General features: G+C 40.1%; 1 protein-coding gene across 1 annotated transcript in view; it reads left to right on the forward strand.

Moving 5' to 3' along the window:
• Positions 1-5,074, forward strand: part of TRIM71 (tripartite motif containing 71) — a 63,476-nt gene extending 58,402 nt beyond the window's left edge. The window contains exon 4 of the mRNA XM_063113553.1: positions 3,623-5,074. Coding sequence (XP_062969623.1) covers positions 3,623-5,074 — 1,452 coding nt within the window. The remainder of the gene's footprint in view (positions 1-3,622) is intronic.
• Positions 5,075-20,203: the final 15,129 nt, after the last annotated feature.

The raw sequence follows: 20,203 nt of genomic DNA on the forward strand, positions 1-20,203 counted from the left end.
CTCAAAAGGAGGCAGAAAGAAGGGAGTACAATCAAAACTGTTGTTAAGAAAGTCAGGCTGCTAGAAAACATCTTATTTTTGGTGTCCTGGCTGGTTACACTTCCTGACCTCTTGTGGAAAACCAGTTTTCCACTTGGGAGGGTAGCGAGTGGGTGCCCTTTCTTCTTGTTGGAGCAGGAAAGAATGCTGAGCCCACTGCTATGCTGTTTACATAAAAATCAGCTGGAATGACTACTCACCCCACCCAAGTCAGCATCTCATCTTTTCCTTCTCTTATTTTACAAGTATGTTCCCACTCAGGAAAAAGGAGAGTTATGCCTGTGAATGGGCCAGTGCCCCATACCCATTCTTTAACTACATAAGACTACATAGCTGATTTAAAAAGCCAGTCTTCTGTGTATGTGTGCTTGTTTTGATTTAAACACTATATGGTGGTAGAGATGTCATCTCAGTTTCTGAAAGTGACCCTTGCTAACTACTGTGCCCTAATGTGTTCTACAAGGCCACACTGGATTTTGCATCACATTTTCCATTTAGTTAACCACAACTAGCTGCTTTCTGCCTCTTCTGACTGAGATCTCAAAGAAATGGTTCAATTGCCTTTTAACAAGAAGAGTCTTGGAGTCATGGAGGGGGACTTAGAGGGAGTTAGTCCAAGAGTTCATTCAGAACATATTTTTTGAGCACCCTTGTGGGCATAACATAGTTTTTAGACACTCAGATGTCCCCATGGGTCTGCCAAACTCATGCCACCCACGAATGTTAATTATAACTGAAAGGGGCCCGCTTCTTGCAACCTGAGAGTTTTGTAGTGAACTCTGCCGCAAACTCGCTCTTCTGGATTTCCTGATGAAAAAGGCCTTTGTGTGTGAGGGTTTCTGCAGCTCTCACCTTAGTTCCCCTTCTTCCTGTGAGGCTGGCTCACTCTCTTCTCTCTCTAAAGGCAGTTCTCTTTCAGGAGAAGTGGAAATCAAGTTTTCACTCAACGCGAAGCTGTTTAAAAGAAGAGTCAAACTCTTATGCATGTAGTAAATTGATTCTCTTGCTTAAAAACTCACTCTCAGATAATTCCAAAATACGATTGCTTATTATGGACACACCTGAATCTCATTTTATCTTTACTTTTTGCTATGGAACCTTGGCCCAAATTCTGTGGGAAGTCTGTCTTTGATTAATTACTGATTTTTCTGCTTCATAATTACTTCATTTTTCTGCAAAGTCTGTCTGTCCGTGGTCTGGGCATCTCGTTGCTCTTTGTTATATAATGGTTTTTTTGTTGTTTTTTCTTTTTTCTTGCATCCCTGGTTAATTAAACATTAAGATACATGAGTGCAAAGATTAAATCTTAACAGGCATCCCAGTTTTATGTATGTGAATGTACCTCTTCGTTCTTGTTCCTTATAAATTTCCATTGGACACAGCTACCTTGTGGGTTTAGCTGCAACCACCTGGTTGTGAGGGGTCAGAACCAACAGCAGAAGTTTGGCCCAGTGTAAAGTTTAGGCCAGAAGATAAAGCTTCTCTTTGTCTGTTCCCATTTGGGCCTCTCTGTACCCACAGATCCTGGTTCCAGAGTGAATAAATGAAAAAGCATAATGGATCAAAATCATGTCATCACCACCCAAGGGAAAATCAGATTAAAATCCAGGTCTCCCAACAGTGGGCCCTTATTCTGAAATAGACTTTGTGGCTTTCAGATCAGTAGAACACTCAGAAGTCATGGTCCTTTGCAAAACAACCTGAACTAGATGGGTAACTTTATTCCTTTTACAGTGGGAAATCACTTAGAATTAGGGGACTTTTATTTAGTGATTTAAATTAAAAGAATGGAGAGATTATTCTTCATGGGTCAGACAAAATCCCAAGTTTCCAAATAGTGTGGTATGAGAACATCAGAAGCAGGAATTATTTTGGCAGGTCAGAATCCATGTTCAGGTTTATGTATTATAAGATTTTAGATTTAGAGGGCTCCTTTGGAGTTAATATAGGCAAATTGTTGCCAAAACCTTGCTATCTCCAAATGTGGGGTACTGGGCTTTTCAGGTTCCCAGTCGAGTTTTTAAAGTCTGTTTTTAAAATCCAGGAGTAGAGAGAGAAACTATGACAGCAGAGTTTTTGTAATCTTGAATTAGGTCTCTCCCCAAATCCTCTTCTTACATTCTTCACACACTGTCTTCTCCTTCTCATTGTGTATGTGTATATGAAAGAGAAAGAGAGATCTTTAAGAGATGTCAGGCTCCCCGTGTAGCTGCAATCAAAATTCAGTTTTTTGGGGCATGTAGGATTGGCCTTGGAATCCAGTTCATCAGGAAGTCTTTCTGGCTCTGCCTCTGCTGTCCTTGATGCCACTTGCCTGTCCACCTTCACAGCCACCTCTGTTGCTTACTACCATCCCTTGCTTACCTGAGTGACCACTGGTCTCTGTTTCCTCATTTGTCCTCCAGTGTCCTTTCTTGCACAAAGCTAGACATTTAACATGAATGCATTCATGTCACTCCCCTACTTAAAAACTTTGCGGTTTTTTTGGGGGGGGGGGAATAACAAGCAAGTGCCCATGTCAGGGTCTTTGTACTGGTTGCTGTCCTTTCAGCCTTTTGCTAGTCTCAACCTTTAGGTGTGAATTTGTGACAGAAACTGTTCCTAACCACTCTCTATCTGAATCAGGCCTCCCTCGTCACTGTCTTTAACATCTGTTTCTACTTGTTAACAGCCAGCACTGTCTGATATTGTCTTATATTATTTCATTGTTTGCTTGCTTACTATCTGCTACTCTTAAATATAACTCTGAAGACTACGGACAGACATATTATCTGTTGGTCACTGCCGTGTCCCCAGTGCCTGGCACAAAGTTGCTCAGTAAATACTTGTTAGATGGCTGATTTTAACTTTTATTTTTCTTTAATTTCTGACATACAGAAAAGTTGCAGTAATAGCAGTACTTCCATATATCTTTTACCCAGACTCTATATATATGTACGAATGTGATGTGAGAATAATAAGTTGGAGTGTTGGAGACATGAGCGCCCTCTACCCCTATATACATTATTGTTTATTATGAGCATGGATGTTCTCTTACTTAATCACAGTAGTTATCAAAACCAGGAAGTTTAATCTTGTTACCATACTGGTATCTAATCTTCAGTTTTATGGTCAAGCTCCAACAGTTGTCCCAGCAGTGTTCTTCACAGCTATTTCCCCCCCCGGTCCAGGATTCAGTCTCTTATTGCATTTAGTTGTCATGTCTCTTTAGTGGTCATCTTCTGTCCCAGAACAGTTCCTTGGCCTATTTTTCTGGTCTCTTTTGATTTTTCCTTTTTTTTTTTTCTTGGTCTTTTTTGTGACCGGCACTCAGCCAGTGAGTGAACCAGCCATTCCTATATAGGATCCGAACCCGCGGCGGGAGCGTTGCTGTGCTCCCAGCGCCGCACTCTCCTGAGTGCGCCACGGGCTCAGCCCTGATTTTGCCATTTTTGAAGGGTGCAGAACCGTTGTCTTTTGTTAGACTATCCCTCACAGTGAGTTCGCCTGATGCTTCCTCATGATTAATTGCGGGTTATGTGATGTTTTCTGTGCTTGGTTCTAAGCCTCTGTCCTCTCTCCCTGCTCTCACCTTTCCCTCCAGGTGGAGAAGATCCGCCAGGTAAAAGCCAAGTCCCTATATCTGCAGGTGGAGAAGCTGCGGCAAAACCTCAACAAGCTCGAGAGCACCATCAGTGCCGTCCAGCAGGTCCTGGAGGAAGGTAGGGCACTGGACGTCCTGCTGGCCCGAGACCGGATGCTGGCCCAGGTGCAGGAGCTGAAGACCGTGCGAAGCCTCCTGCAGCCCCAGGAGGATGATCGGATCATGTTCACACCCCCTGACCAGGCACTGTACCTTGCCATCAAGTCCTTAGGCTTCGTTAGCAGCGGGGCCTTTGCCCCACTCACCAAGGCCACAGGTGATGGCCTCAAGTGGGCCCTCCAGGGTAAGGTGGCCTCCTTCACTGTCATTGGGTATGACCACGATGGTGAGCCCCGTCTCTCGGGAGGTGACCTAATGTCAGCTGTGGTCCTGGGCCCTGATGGTAACCTGTTTGGTGCAGAGGTGAGCGATCAGCAGAACGGGACTTACATGGTGAGCTACCGGCCCCAGCTGGAGGGCGAGCACCTGGTGTCAGTGACCATGTGCAACCAGCACATTGAGAACAGCCCCTTCAAGGTGGTGGTGAAGTCAGGCCGCAGTTACGTGGGCATCGGGCTCCCGGGCCTGAGCTTCGGCAGTGAGGGTGACAGCGATGGCAAGCTCTGCCGCCCTTGGGGTGTGAGTGTAGACAAGGAGGGCTACATCGTTGTCGCTGACCGCAGTAACAACCGCATCCAGGTGTTCAAGCCCTGTGGCACCTTCCACCACAAATTTGGCACCCTAGGCTCCAGGCCCGGGCAGTTTGACCGACCAGCTGGCGTGGCCTGTGACACGTCACGCAGGATCGTGGTGGCTGACAAGGACAATCATCGCATCCAGATCTTCACCTTCGAGGGCCAGTTCCTCCTCAAATTTGGTGAGAAAGGAACCAAGAATGGGCAGTTCAACTACCCTTGGGATGTGGCAGTGAATTCTGAGGGCAAAATCCTGGTCTCAGACACACGGAACCACCGGATCCAGCTCTTTGGGCCTGATGGGATCTTCCTGAATAAGTATGGCTTCGAGGGGGCTCTCTGGAAGCACTTTGACTCTCCACGGGGTGTGGCCTTCAACCACGAGGGCCATCTGGTGGTCACCGACTTCAACAACCACCGGCTCCTGGTCATTCACCCCGACTGTCAATCAGCACGCTTCCTGGGCTCTGAGGGCACCGGCAACGGGCAGTTCCTGCGCCCCCAAGGAGTGGCCGTGGACCAGGAAGGGCGCATCATTGTGGCCGATTCCAGGAACCACCGGGTACAGATGTTTGAGTCCAATGGCAGCTTCCTGTGCAAGTTTGGTGCTCAAGGCAGTGGCTTTGGGCAGATGGACCGCCCCTCCGGCATCGCTGTCACCCCTGATGGAATGATCGTCGTGGTGGACTTTGGCAACAATCGAATCCTCATCTTCTAATCACATTTTCTAGGCTTCCGTGTTTGGGGTGTGCGTGTGTGCGTCTCTCTCTTTCTCTCTCTCTTTTTGAATTTCAAAGAAGAAACAGTCTCAGGGAAATTTCTTTTTTCTTTTTTTTAAAAGAGAACAAGAAAAGTACAACATTGCTTAAGTCCTACCTCATCTTTATTTTTTTACAGATATGAATGTACTTGTCTTTCTGCAGGGATTGAGCCTGTGAAGTGATAATTTCTATCTACCTCATGAATCTTTACATTTCCTTCTCTAACAGGCCTTCTTCCCTACTCGGAGGAGTTCACATTTCCCTTCTCCCCCACGTGGGGCGTGATATGCACAAGCCTCGCATCTATATGGCCGGGAGGGCACTGGATGTGTGGGGTGGGGTTATTCTGTAGATTGAGCCAAGGAAACACAAAACTACTAAGTAAAAAAACAAAAAAACTACAAAATGTGGAAAAAATAGGATTTAAAATACATAATTATAGAGTATTTGTGTGTTCTTGAGAATATTGTGTTTATGTGGGGTTAGATTGTGTTTTGTGGTTTTGGTCTTTTTGGGAAATCTTTTCTTTTTTTTTAAATGCTGCAGCAGAAAGCTTTTATCCATTCTCCTTTAATACCTCAGTGTGTTTAACATCCTCTTCAGCATCTTTTCTTATTCCTAGATGATGTGGCTGTGGCTTGCTAGCCAAGAAAAGCAGACCATATTTTAGGGTGTATAATCTTTGTTTGGTGTGTGTTTGTGTAAGTGTGTGTACGTGTGTAAGCCATCTTGCACCCAAATAGTAAAGCTAAAAATGACACACTGCCTCCCAAAGAACATTTTCTTTTCACACTTTGGTTTCTAAGAAATAGATGTAGCTCAGGACTTTTGATTTAAGTGTATTCTCAAAAGTTTTCTGATATTGCTGTTGGTTACAGAGAGTTAATTGGAAGGAAGAAGAAAATTAACCTCATTCTCAGAGAGAGGGTTTTCAGACATGGACTGACACGTGTACATGAAATGTGGGTGGGCATGCATATGCCGAAGGAAGTAAGTAGAGGACGAACCAAGAAGCAAGGCACCCCCAAACTAGGGACTCTGCGGAGGGGCAGGGGTCTGTTTCTAACCGGAGAGTGAATGTTCTTCTGTAGTGCTAGGAGTTTCTTTTCCTAAGATTAGGCAAAGGAATGAACTTTTATTTTAAAAGCACAATTTTTTTTCCTGCTTTGGAAGTTCAGGGAAATAAGAATGTTTGCAAGTCAATTTAATAGCAACAGTCCATTCCCACACCACCCTCTCCTCGGGTCACTTTTATAGGATTCTTTGTGCCCAAGGTATGCTGTAGGACCTCATGGTTAAAGTGAATTTTCCCCCCAAGGCCTTTGAATGTAAAGGATTTGTAAACCAAATCACCCCAAATTGAAATGTAGGATGTGATGTCTTTTCTTAAATCTGTAACTCGGTACCAAAGAATGAAAATTTAAGCCAGACTCTCACTGCAGAACTGTGGGATGGCATCTGTGTCACTTTACAGGATTGGTTTGTTGTAAGCTGGATTTGGAAACAAAACTTTGTGTTTCTTGGCATGTCTGGTCAGTGTCTGTCTTTCTAGTGGAAAGGAGGTATATCTGATACCATTTGTCAGAACCAGATGGGTCTGTGCATTCCTTCCAAATACTGAAATAAGAACCAAATTCTGTAGAGAGGTGCTCTCAGACCTCAGTGGCCTATAGGAAGACCTCTTGTTTAAACAGAAAAACTAACAGATCAATGTTTGTTCCTGTATTTAAGAGAAATTTCTATTGCAAAATGGATGTAGTTTTAAGTGAACAGAACAAATTAAGAAATGGAACAATTTGTTTTTGTTGTCCTAAAAGAAAAGATGGGGACAATGTGACAAGTCAGTCAAATTGCTTTTCCCATCCCACTCTTCTGGACATTTAATTAACCACTTCAGGCTATCCTGTCTGTTCCCATTGCTTTACATCTAGGGTTTCTGAGTGACCAAAATGGGGGGGAAACTTATTTCACAAAGGAGAACTGCATGCAATAAAAGATCCAAAAATTGGAAGGTAGCTTCAGAATGCTGTCTGCCAGCTGCTGTGTTACAGGGTGGAGAGGTGTTAGGAAATCTTGTTGGGAGAACCACCTTTTCTTTTCTTGAAGAATTTAGTAGTGAGTCCTTCCCCCATTCCTGTTCAGTTGCCTTTTTTTTTTTTTTTTTTTGGCCCCTACGTTCTATGTTCTTTATGTAGTAAAAGAGTTCGTGTAATTAAACATTTTTATTGTTTTTTATTTTGGAGTTATTTGGTGCTGATCTTCCTCCCCTCCCCCCAACCACCCAACACATTGCCCTTTAAACACCAAAGACAACCAGTTTTAAATGCTTAAAATTTTTTTTAATGAGAAAATGGATCTTGATTAAAATGTTCTCAGAAAACTAGGTCATGATTATGGCTGGGATAAGTTATTTCAGTTAGTCACTGCCTTTTTTTTTTTTTTTTTTTTTAATTCCATCTCCTTTTTCATATGGTTATCTTCACTCTCTTTCCTTCCTAATTTCCCCGTGTGTGGGGAAATTTTGAGACCTGAATAAGAAATTTTCTTGGTGAATGGAAGTAACCAAAATGAGTTATTTAACATTTTACCATGGTTTTGGTCTTAAAGCCAGGGTTTCTACTCCATGGCTGAAATTATCAGGTCTTAATTAATAGACTGACCAATTTGCAGGCTTAGAGCAAGTAGGGTCATTCCCCGAAATGAGTATGTAGGTGGGAGATACTACCCCCGTATCCTCAATGGTGGCATTTCTCCCTCCTTTCTGCTCACAAAATGGTGCATGACTGGCATTTGAGAAACATGGTCACATTTGGGAAACTTTGTTTTTAAAACATTGGCCATTTGTGCCTGCCCGTGATTGACTCCTGGCCCATAGGGATTGGTGCGAAGCACTTTGGAGAGTGTTTTTTTAAAAAAATAACTTGGAATGTTCCAAATCAATTAAAGATGGTAAAAGCCAATGTTAGATACTCCCTAGTGTGTGGCTGTTAAAAATACATGTATTTAAATGTAACTTTATGAGGTGATGCTAAGGGTAGGAATTGGGTCAAAGACGGTAGTCTTCAACATGGTGGAAAAGATAAAAGTCCTGGTGCTGTGAAGGAGCAGAATAAGAATAACGTTTCTATGGGGTAAATGTGATAATTAGACAATATTCCCGCTCTAGGTCAGATCTGGTCAGGTGGGTTAAGGGTGGGGTGGGGTGGAATTTAAGGTCAGTTTAGGTTTGGAGATGTCCATTGGATTTGGGTATGTAAGTTTGGGTACTGAGATGTTGGAAGGAAATCTAAATAACCCATAGGTAAGAACTGCTTTTGGTTGGTGATGACATTTCAAAAGTGTTATTTTATTATTATTTTTTAAAATTTAAATGATTTCTCTGTCAACTTGGTTACAAGAAACATTCCTGTCTCAGAACCTGTGCTCCTGTGGCTGGCAGGTGGCACCTGAGTTGGCTATAGCCCGGTGGCCCAGCTTTACCCTCAAGTACACCAACTCCTCAATCAGTGCCCTTTTAAGTCTAACTTATTTGGGGAAACACACTCAAGGGTACCATAAACAGAATCTAAATTATATGTTGGGCCAAAAAAGTTGCCAGAATCAAGGCACTTTTGTGATGGAGTTGCAAGAGAATAGCTTGAGGTTGGCTCAGTGTGTTTTATTCTATTTAAGCCAAAGCTTCATTATGTGAGGAGGGAATTTTTTTGGGCTTGAAGCAGCAGAATACTAATTGTAGTCTTCCTCTTTGGAAGACTCTAGGATTGCTGTGTTCTGGTAGGTAGTGGAAGATATGCCAAAGTTTTGGGCTTGTTTTTCTGTTTAAGAAAAGAAAAAAAAAAATCCAGTGGTGCCAAAAAGTACTTAGGGTATTTATTTAAAACATCACTGTTGAGTTTCCCGCCGTTCGGGGCTGTATAAAAATCAAACTCCGATATTGTAGAGCTGGGGCCATCTGAGGCTCTATGGCTTCCTCTGGCTTCCTGTGGGCCAGGGGCACAGGACACAGGACGCAGCACTCCATGACACAGTGACTGCTTTTGTTTAGTTTCTACCTCACTTTTGGTGAAAATCCTCTACCTCATGTTAGCATCTGATGGGTCTTGAAAAGAATAGCATTAGTCCAGTAGGGAGTGGGTGGGAGTGGGAAGGTACCTCTAGAAGAAATGTTTTCATAAATGTAGAACTGATTTCTCTCAGGAGAAATGATTGACCTCAAAAGAGAAATGTCAGGCAAATTTAGTTATAAATCCAAGTAGTTATCAATCTGGCTGCCCCCACCCCCCCAAAAAGAATTGTATGTAACATTACCAAGTTATTCAGTATTATGAAACTACTGGTTAATCTGACCTATTGGAGGATTTAACTACAAATAAGGACCTTTAGGTCTCTTTTTCTCTTCAAGAGAAAAATATTTTATCTATATTTTGAATGTCTGCAAATATACCCTTTTAGGAGCAATTCTAAAGGTCTAGTTGCTGGAAACATCAAATATTTGAAGGGAATGAGAATCCTTTTGACTTCATGATTGTATTTGTAGCTTTCTGGATGCAGCAGGATGTTCATCACCGTGATGTTGGCAACAATCACTGTTTCTGCTGATCAGTGACTGGTGACGTGTGTGTTGCTCTTTTGTTTTATGTTTTAATTTTTTTCTACCAAAGGTAACATGTTGACGGGTGTTTTTTTCTTTACTTGTTTATTAAATACTTGATAAAGTTGAAAGCACATTACAAGGATATACTGTATTGATCCTCCACCTCTCTTCTTTCCTAGTTAATTTTTGGTTTAGTTGGAAGAGAGGGTCCTAAGACCACTGTAGTTATCGTGAATTGGGTTTATAAATGTCATGGTGAAGAAATACCTCAATGATGTCTATTTTTAACACTGATCTTACGGGTTAACAAGCCAGCCTGGTGGGATGTTTTCCATCATCATTTAACCAGTAATGGTTCTAAAAGTTTTGTGTATCCATATGGTCTTAGACCTCCTATTAATGATTGTATTAACTTACAAGCTCAGGTAGTATTTTTCCTAAGGCTCTATATCTCAGAGCACACTGACTGAATGTTGACGTGTGTAGCAAAGTGTTTACTTTCTTTAAATAACCAGCTCTATAATAGTTCCTTATGTTTCTAGGAGTCTGTATAGTTGTCTGTCTTCGGAAGATTTTTCATATTTCTGGGGTTTTCTTGCTATTAGGGTGGTAAGATTTTTTTTCTTTTTTTTTTTTTCCTTCCTTTTCCTCTGAAATCAATGCAGATGAGGGTGGGTGGGTAAGGGGTGTTGTTTTTAACTAGCATGCTAGGTATACTTGGGTGGGTGGGAGGGTTGTTGGTATCTTTTTTATGAATCTTGCTTAATACTGTCCATTTGCTCTCATGCCTGGTCAGCAAAATGCTTTAATTTTCAAGTGTAGAACACATGACTCAGCTGAGTTGTCTTTTTTTTTTTTTTTTTTTTAAGGAAAGTAAATTCAGAATTGGGGGAATTAACAAGGGTGTGTTGCTTGATGTTAGAATGATCTAAGTTAAACTTCTTATTTTTGTTATTTGTCCAAGGCAGACACGATAGAAGGAATATGCATGGCCAGGGTAACTCCCCTGGCTGCAGAAGCGACGCTGAAAGCCCATTTAGGGAGATGCCTGCCTCTTTCCGCTTTTTAAGTGGGCATTGCTGTGTAGAGTGGATCCCATCCATTCAGTGGATGGGGTGGGAAAATGAAGATTTTCTCCCAAACCTTTAGGCAAAAGTGGATTTTTGTTTTGGGTGTTTTTTTCCCCCCCTCTTTTGGCTTTTACTTTTAAATCTTAATATTGCAGGCCGCAGGCATGACAGGCAATGAGCAGGTGAAGAACCGATGGAAAAGTGTTCAAAAACTCCTGTGTTAGCCAACAGGCTTCTGAATGTATCACTGTGGTCCATAGGGAAGGCTGGAGAAGGTAGCAAGGAGATGCTGTATCAGCTACTACAGCCTTAAAACAAAGTTGGTGTCTCTTTGGACTTTAAAATTGTTCCTATGCAGCTTATTTTATTTTTGTTTAATCAAATAAACAAGAGGGTTTTTCCATGGAGATAGCGTGTCTGTGTGATCCTTTATTCCTGAATGAATAAGGTTGTGTGCACTGCCCTTCATGGAAAGGGAGTCTGCGAGGTGGACAGTGCAGGGGCTGCACTTTGGCCTGTGGGCCAGATCGGGCCCATGCTGTGTGTGTGTGTGTGTTTTCTTTTAAATGTGGATACCAGCATTTTAAAGTGGAAGAAATGTTAAAGAGCCTACGAACGTTTACATCTGGACTTCTAGATTCTCGGGGTATTTCAAATCTGGAAGCCCCATACCTACCTTCTCCCAAGGAACATAGTAACAGGTGTCCCTTTAGAAGGGCAAGTATGTGACTTCCCAGTTGCCACCCCCTCTTCCTTTCCTGGTGGGTACTTATAATCTCTACCTGGGGGGAGAGGGCAAGAAACCATTTTGGGTCTCACCTCTGGCTCCAGGGGAAGTGAACAACACCCTGGTTTCTCCCTGGGGTTGGGGGTTTGGGAGGGCATAGCTGCCAGGTGGATAAAGAAGACCATTCTTTTGAGCTCTGTGTTCAGAACTTACTTTGGGACTTCATCGTTCGTTCTCCCCAGTTTTGCTCACCTGTCTTCTGTGCATACAGCCTTAGGTTTGACCTATGAATGGAGTGTCTGTCTAGCATGCTAGAGACAGCCAGCACACTGGTTTCCACATTTTTCCTGAAATGTTCTCCTGTCCTGGGTCCCTTTCCTGCTGTGTTAACACTTTTAATGGTAAATCTTCCACCTACAGTACAGGAACCACCTTTTTAAAGTGCAGAGTATCAATATCTGGAATATGAAACCTGTGCTCTTTCCTTAATCCCATTTAAAGTGGCGTTTGCCCTATTGATACCTTCAGCTTCAAAATTAACATTCTGAGTAGCTGTTTTCTAGAAGACTCAAGATAGCAGTGTGACAACTCAATCTCTGTCCCCATTTTCCCCCCTTCCTATTCTCCATGCCTTTTCCTAGTCCCCTCACTTTTATTTCCCTTTTACCACTAGATGGGAGATTTTTTATGGAATAAAAAAGTTGGATGGGGGCTGGCTAGTTAGCTCAGTTGGTTAGAACACAGCCTTGTAACACCACGGTCAAGGGTTTGGATCCCCATACTGGCCAGTTGCCCCCAAAAAATTTTTTTTGGATGTGCCTTTTTGTTTTAAGGAAAGGATTCTTATCTCAGTACTCTGTGAAAGCCCCAGGAGAAGAAGCTATAAAATGAGGCCGGACCCATTTCTGAGGAAGTGCAGGGAAGGAAAGCTCTAGGAAGAATCAACATCTAGTTTTCAACCCCCCTGACTCCTGCAGGCTCTTAAACAACAGTGTGTGGTGAGCTTTGCAGGGCTTAAACTTTCTAAGGATGACTACCGTCCTTTGTAGCAGGCCCCCTTTGTGGGCTGCCCTTCGTAAAAATTTTAACAATAATCAAAACTACAATAGTATTGGCAAAGTTGTGGAGAAATTGGAGCCTTCATGCATTGCTGGTGGAATTGTAAAATGCTACAGACACTTGAACACAATTTGGCAGTTCATCATAGTGTTAAATATAAGATCCAACATTGCCACTATTAGGTTTATGTCTGAAAGAATTGAAGACGTCCACAAAAAAGCTAGTACATGAATGTTCACAGCAACATGTTTGTAATAGCCTAAAAATAAAAACAAATGTCCTTCAGTTGGTAACTGGATAAACAAAAGGTGGTATGTCATTACAGGGGATATTATTCAGCCTTAAATTGTAATAAAATACTGATACATGTTATGACATGAGTAAACTTTGAAAATGTTAAGTGAAAGAAGCCAAACACATGATTTCACGTACATGAAATGTCCAGAATACACAAATACACAGAGACAAGTGGTTGGCTGGGGCTTGGAGATTGGAATTGGGAATGACTGCTATGGAGTTTCTTTGGGGGATGATGAGGTGTTCTGGAATTGGATAGTGGTGATGGTCTCACAACTTGGTGAATATACTGAAAGTCACTGAACTTTACAATCTAAATGGGTGGATTTTATGGTATATGAATTATCTATGAAAAAGCACAGGCAACAAATCAAAAAATTGGTACGTAATGTTATGTAATATATACCAATATGTAACATAATAACTACATTAAGAACTTCTGCTCAGTGAAAAGATCTGATTTCCTTTTCTGGTCCCCTCATGTTGGGAGGGCCATGTGACTAGTTTGACCAGCAGGTTGTGCACAGCAACACTTCACTGCCAGAGTACATCCTTTCAGATCTCTCTTCCCTCTCCCATGACCACAGGCAATGTTCTAGTGTCAGGAAATGTCATCAGCCTGGATCTGGTTGTGAGGCTGATAGCATGCCCAGCCGCCCAGGAGTGCACATGTGATAAAAATACAGTGGCTATCTTTCATGTTTTTAAAATCTGCTCAATGAGCAGTAATAAAGATACGAAAGCATAAGCCTCAAATTGGGAGAAGGTATTTATAAAGGTATAACTAACAAAAGATTAATATTCAGAATATATAAAGAACTACAATAATGAAAACATAACCCAATTAAAAAAAAAAAACAGGCAAAGGATGTAGGTAAAGAATTCACTGAGCCCAACTGCACTAAAACTCAGGGAAATACAAACCAAAGCAACAATTTCATACCCATCCATTTGAAAAATGTGAAAGTGAAATTATAGCAAGTATCGGTGAGGAATAGAAACTGTCCTACACAGCTGGTAGGAGTGCAGCTAGGAGTGTAAAGGAGTGCGACCTCTTTGCAGGGGTGTTTGTCTCTAGTAAAGCCAAAGATGTAGGCAGTACACTTAGATCCAGTAATTTCACCTCCAGGAATATGTTTTGGAAAATTCTAGCACAAGAAGACAAAAGAATCATTGCCCTGTTGTCTGGAGTAAGTAATGCCAAGTATCTTGTCAGTGGGGAAATAGAAGAGTAAGTTTGATATATTTGTTCAATAGAAGTTAAGATGAATGACGGAGCTACATGTGTAGATACATCTAAAAATCATAATGTTGAGTGAAAGCAGTATATTGCAGAATGATTTCACAGTATACCTTTTGCATAATGCTCGAAAAAGATATAAAACAACAATACTATATATTTGCTAGAGATTTCATTTTTGTTCAGCGAGCACTAAGTGGCTTGGCAGGTGGCATGTTGGATTTCTGGCTAGAGGTTGACCGAAGAAAACCTCAGGACTTGGTTTTCCCTTTTCTTTTATGACTTGCTCATAAAACATGACAATAGGAGACAGAAGAACAGTGATGAGAGAACTTTGCATTTCTAGGAAGAATGGAATGGTGTATAAAATGGTTATATACTAGGCCTGTGAAGCCATAAGAAATTGCCTTTCCAGGAGAGACGTCTAAGTGGCTGTTCCCACTTGCCCCACCAACACTTCCTTTCCTCAAGACATGTTGAAAGTTTTTTCTCTACCTTTAGCAACAGTTCTTTTTCCCTAAGTGTGTAGCGCTAGACTTAATCTTGCTTAGAAAGTCTCACGTCGGGCCGAGCCCGTGGCGCACTAGGGAGAGTGCGGCGCTGGGAGTGCGGCGACTCTTCCGCCGCGGGTTCGGATCCTATATGGGAATGGACCGTGCACTCACTGGTTGAGTGCCGGTCACGAAAAAGACCAAAAAAAAAAAAAAGAAAGTCTCACGTCTCCTAAGCAACAATCCCAGTTATTAAAATTTAATTGATGAGCACCAGAATGTAATTTGGTGGGATATTCTGACAATTCAACTTCAAGAGACTAGCACTTTTTTTTTTTTTCATTTTAAAAGTTTAGGTATAATTTACATCTAATGAATTTCACTCTTTAGCATACATCTCTGTGAGTTTTGAGCAAACATACATGTAACCAACACCACAACCACCACCAGGGTAGAAAGGTTATCTCTGCTTCCTAAAGGAGAGGGAAGCTGAAGTCTCATTAACTTCATGGTCAATCTGCTTCTGGTCATTATCCATGAGATTATAACATGCATTCTTAACCTGTCAAAATGTTATATTCCGTAAAATTTTTGGTCTTTATTGTTCAAAATGTCATTGTCGTGCAAGACAAAAACTTCCAAATTAAGAGACCAAAGAGACATGGCAGCTAATGCAGTATGTGATCTTGAATTGGATCCTGTACCAGAAAAAAAACTGCTATAAAGGGCATTATAAGGACAATTGAAAAAACTGGAAAATGGTCTGTAGATTAGATGTGTTGTGTCAACATTAAATTTCCTAAATTTGATGTTTTTATTGATTATGTAAGATAATACTTTTTATTAAGATTTAAAGAAGGGGCTGGCCAATTAGCTCAGTTGGTTAGAGTGTGGTGCTGATACACCAAGGTCCAGGGTTTAATCTCTGTACCAGCCAGCCGCCAGGGGAAAAAAAAAAGATTTAAAGGAACATGATGAATGTGTGAATGCAACCTATTCTCAAATAATTGAGAAGAAAAGAATATAAATACATATAGAAGGGGAAGAGGAGAGAAGAGAGGACACAGAATGATAAAGTAAATATGGCAAAATTTAACTGTTGAATCTGGATAAATGGGATACTGGAATTCTTTGTGTTATTCTGCAACTTTTCTCTAAATTTGCAATTATTTCAAAATAAAAGGGTTTTTTTTTTTTTAAAGTTCAATGCTAATTGATACTTTTTATACTCTTCTCATCATTTGCAAGCTTCTTAGAACACTAACCCCATTAATCAGCCTTCTTTGACTTATGTATCTTTGTTGAGTGTATTTTAATATTTTCTATATTTTTTAGAACCCACAGGTTTATTATTATTTTCATTTCATATGGTCAATATCCATTTAGATCAACCCACATATTTACCCCTTTCTTTTCTGTTCATTCCTTCCTGCAACTTTGAGCTACCATTTGTGATCATTTTCCTTCTGCCTGAAGAACACATTGTTATTTTCTTTAGCGAGGGTGTGTTGATGAATTCTCTCACTTTTCATGTCTGAAAATGCCTGTATTTTACCTTTAATTTGGTAGGATATTTTTACTGGAGGTATAATTGTAGGTTTGAATTATTTTTTTTCAGCCTTTTTTTAAATTGAATTTTTATTTCAGTAAATATATATATAACAAAATTTACCATCTTCACCATTTTTAACTGTGATTAATGCAATTCAGTAGCATTAAGTACATTTACAATATTGTGCAACTATTATCACAGCCTTTCAGCATTTTGAATTTTTATAAATTTGTGCCCAGTTGTGACAATGAGATGGGAGCCATTTCTTTTCTTTTCTTTTTTTTTATAAAAGGTGACCGGTAAGGGGATCTTAACCCTCGACTTGGTGTTGTCAGCACCACACCCTCCCAAGTGAGCTAACTGGCCATCCCTATATGGGATCTGAACCTGTGGCCTTGGTGTTATTAGCACCACTCGCTCCCGAGTGAGCCATAGGCCAGTCCGGAACCATTTATTTTTATTTTTATTAATTACAAAAATTTCTTTCTTTTAGCATTTTTTCTTCAGATTTCCATTGTTTCTGTTGAGAAGTCTGTTGTCAACTTCAGTATGGCTTCTTTGAGGGTAATCTTTCTTTTTATAATGTCCTTTGACACTTCCATGATTTTCTTTTTGTCTTTGGTTTTCAGATGGGCTTACTTGTGGATTTCTTTTTATTTATCCTGCCTGGGATTTTTTAGTATTCTTTAATTTGACTTGATATGTTTCATCACTTTTGGAAAGTTTTTAGTCTGTTTCTTTACAAATACTTCTACCTTATTGCCTTATTCTCTTCTCTCTTTGGGACTTCTATTAAATATATACTGGACTTTCTCATGTATCTTTTTTGTCTCTTACCATATTTTCCATCTTTTCCAAAATTTGCTTAATTTCTCAATTTTTTTATCTTTTAATTTTTTTCTGAGCTTCATTCTTGGATTTTGGGGTTTTTTTGGGTGGCTGGCCAGTATGGGGTTTTGAATGTTTCCTAACAGCTGAGCTAGCCAGCCAGCCCTTTGGATTTTTTTTTTTAATTAACTACCTTCCAATTCACAAAATCTCTCTTCCGTTGTGTCTAATGTGCTTTTAAACTCATCTATTGAGTTCTTAATTTTGGATTTTGTACTTTTAAATTGTAGAAAGTTTAATGTTATATTGTTTTTATAGGCTCAAGTTCTCTGAAATTATAGATCTTGTCTTTTATCTTGTTAAATGTATTAAGTGTACTTATGTAAAAGTGGTAATTCCAATATCTGGAGCACTGTAACTCTGTTTTACTGTCTGATTTTATTGTTATTGTTGATGATGATGGTATTCTCTTTCTCATTGTCCTGTTTCTTGGTGTGTGGTCATTTTGATTGTGTTCAATATTGTATTTCAAAGTTGTTTGGGGGGCATTGTTCAAGGCCTAGAATAGTGTCATCTTCCTCTGGAGAGAGTCAGCTCTCACCAGATCCCTGTGGGCACTAACAAACAGGGATCACCAGTTTTCAGGGCTTGAGATGATTTCAAACTGGCTTCAGATCCGTGAAGCCTGGTCTACTTTAGTGCTAGAGAGCAGCCCTTAAGAGTGCAAACTCAAAGCTTAGGTTGTTTACCAGGCATGCCCTCCTTGATAGGCCCTAGACTCTGACTTTTGTCTTCCTCGCCCTTCAGACAGTCAGCAGTGCTGCAGAGCCTCTTGGCCACCTCTTCAATAATTAGCAAAGTCCTCAAAGGACTGAGTTCAAATTTCTGGATTCCTGTTTTCTGTAAGAATTGCCTGACAATTCTTCAGTACCTAGTTAACTCTGATGCTTTCAAGGGGATGTTTTTAATATTTTGTTCAGCTTTTTTAGTTGTTCTCACCAAGAGGATTATGAGTAGTTAAACTGGGGGGCGGGGGGAAAGATGTCAATAGAAATTTTAGAGATGTCATGACAAAGAAGTCTGAGCAGCTAGGACAACGGTGGGATGGCATGAACTCTACATATAACCAGGCAGTGTCTTCTGCCAAGGTGCCTAAACAACTGACTGTGGCCACAATTTGGAAGAAGTCCATTCCTGGTAAAGCATCATCAGTAGGAAAAGAACCCAGGAATAGGTCAGCCAGGTTACAATCAAAATTGCCCCTGGAAAGTTGAACCGAGGCCAAAGTAACAGCAGGGAAGGCCAAATAGTCATCCAAAAAGGGGAGGAGGAAGAAATTAGCCAAGGTGGTTAACCAAGGAGGAACTTAAGAAAACATACCTAAGAAAATGGAGATAATAAACCTGAGGAAAGGAAAGAAGTGTAGTCTGGAAAACATGTATCAAGGATTATTGGCAGCTCCTGAACCCCCTTCTTGTACAACTTAAAGCAATAGTTTCATCAACCACTTGTTAAGTATAATTTTTTTTGAAGTGGCTCTAAAAAACACACTTTTAGTGAGGGAATCCTGCCTTACCCATTTTTTAAAACATTCAGAGAAACATAAATTTCGTTAAAAAGTAAGATTATTTGCTTGTTTTGCTCTACAACTATCAATAAGTAGAATGTTAAATTATAGGCAATCTTAACTTTCTTTTGCGTAAATTTAAAGTTCCGTAAGCTATGAGGGCCTTTATATCATATAACATGAAGCTTAAGACAAATGGAAATTTGGAAACAATCATGGATTTAAAGTGTTTTAAGCATTAAAACTTACTACCCATTGTTTTTCTCCTTTCTCTTTGCTTTGTCCTGTTTCTTCCTTTTATTTATATTTTTTAAAGCCTTTTTATTTTGAAGTAGTTTTAAATTTACAGAAAAATTCCAGATAGTACAGAGAGTTCCTGTATACCTTTCATCCAGCTTCCACTGACATTAATGTCTTACATAACCATGGTGCATTTATAAAAACTAAGAAACTAACATTGGTACAATAATATTAACTAAACTATAGATTTTATTTGTATTTCACCATTTTCCTTAGTAATGTACTTTTTCAGTTTGGGGATTAATTCTATGATTAGTCATCATGTCTCCTTTGTCTGTTCCAATCTGTGACAGTTTATTGGTCTTTCCTCATTTTTCATGACCTTGACAATTTTGAGGAGTACTGGTCAGGTATTTCTTCAGTTTGTATTTTTCTGATGTTTCAGCATGATTGTATGTGTTAAGGAGTTTTAGGGAAGAAGACTCCAGAGATGATATGTTCTTATTGCCATTGCTATTATTGCTTCTATTGCTACCAGGGGGTACATAGTATCAAACTGACTTATCATTGATGATGTTAATTAACCTTGATCACTTGGTTAAGGTGGTATCTGCAAAGTTATTATTTATCCCTTTGCATAATCTATTTGTTAGAATCTTATTTTTCCTTTAAGTATTATGTTTTCCTAAATGTAACTCTTCTTTGGTCTTGGCTTCACACGTCAGTATTGCGTATTACCTATGACGTTCCCTTGGGTAGTGGGTAGTCCCATTTTCCCTAATAACTTTATTATTGGCTATGGCATTCAATCCTGAAATTCTTTACTTAAAAATACAAAAACTTATCAACATTTTAATATACTGGGACTTGAAATATTCATTTTATGGAAAAATTGCCATACTGATCACCAAACAAGTGTTAGTAAAATTGTGAGTACAAAAAAAAGCAGTCTAAATTTTTTAATAGGTATTAGTAAGATATTTTTTTAAATCTTAGGACAAAGAATATTTACCTCATTTTCTTGATTTAAGAGAACCATTAAATGAAATTATCTTTCTTCAAGGCTAAGTTTGCATGTTCATTGAGGGATTCTTTCCCAGAATAGGGCCACTCCCACAAAGGGGCTTCCTCGGTAGTTCTACCTTTGATGCTGTTGTCCTTTTTTATATAAATTTATGGGCTTAATTTTCTCATTATTGCCTTTCTACATTTTTTATAGTGCCTTCTCTTTAACACAAACACTTCTGGCATTTGGGGTGAGGAGTGTATATTAGATGCTGTGGGAGGTGAACTATTTTCATGGACATAAGCAAAGCCAGATGGTCCATTTGGAGACCAAACCTGCAGCTGACCTCCAGCAGTTCCACATACAAGATGGGGCCATGTCCTGTTTGCAAAAAGATTTGGAGTGTGTTGGCTCA

The sequence above is a fragment of the Cynocephalus volans genome, chromosome 11 (assembly GCF_027409185.1).
Source record: "Cynocephalus volans isolate mCynVol1 chromosome 11, mCynVol1.pri, whole genome shotgun sequence".
Taxonomy (NCBI): Eukaryota; Metazoa; Chordata; class Mammalia; order Dermoptera; family Cynocephalidae; genus Cynocephalus; species Cynocephalus volans.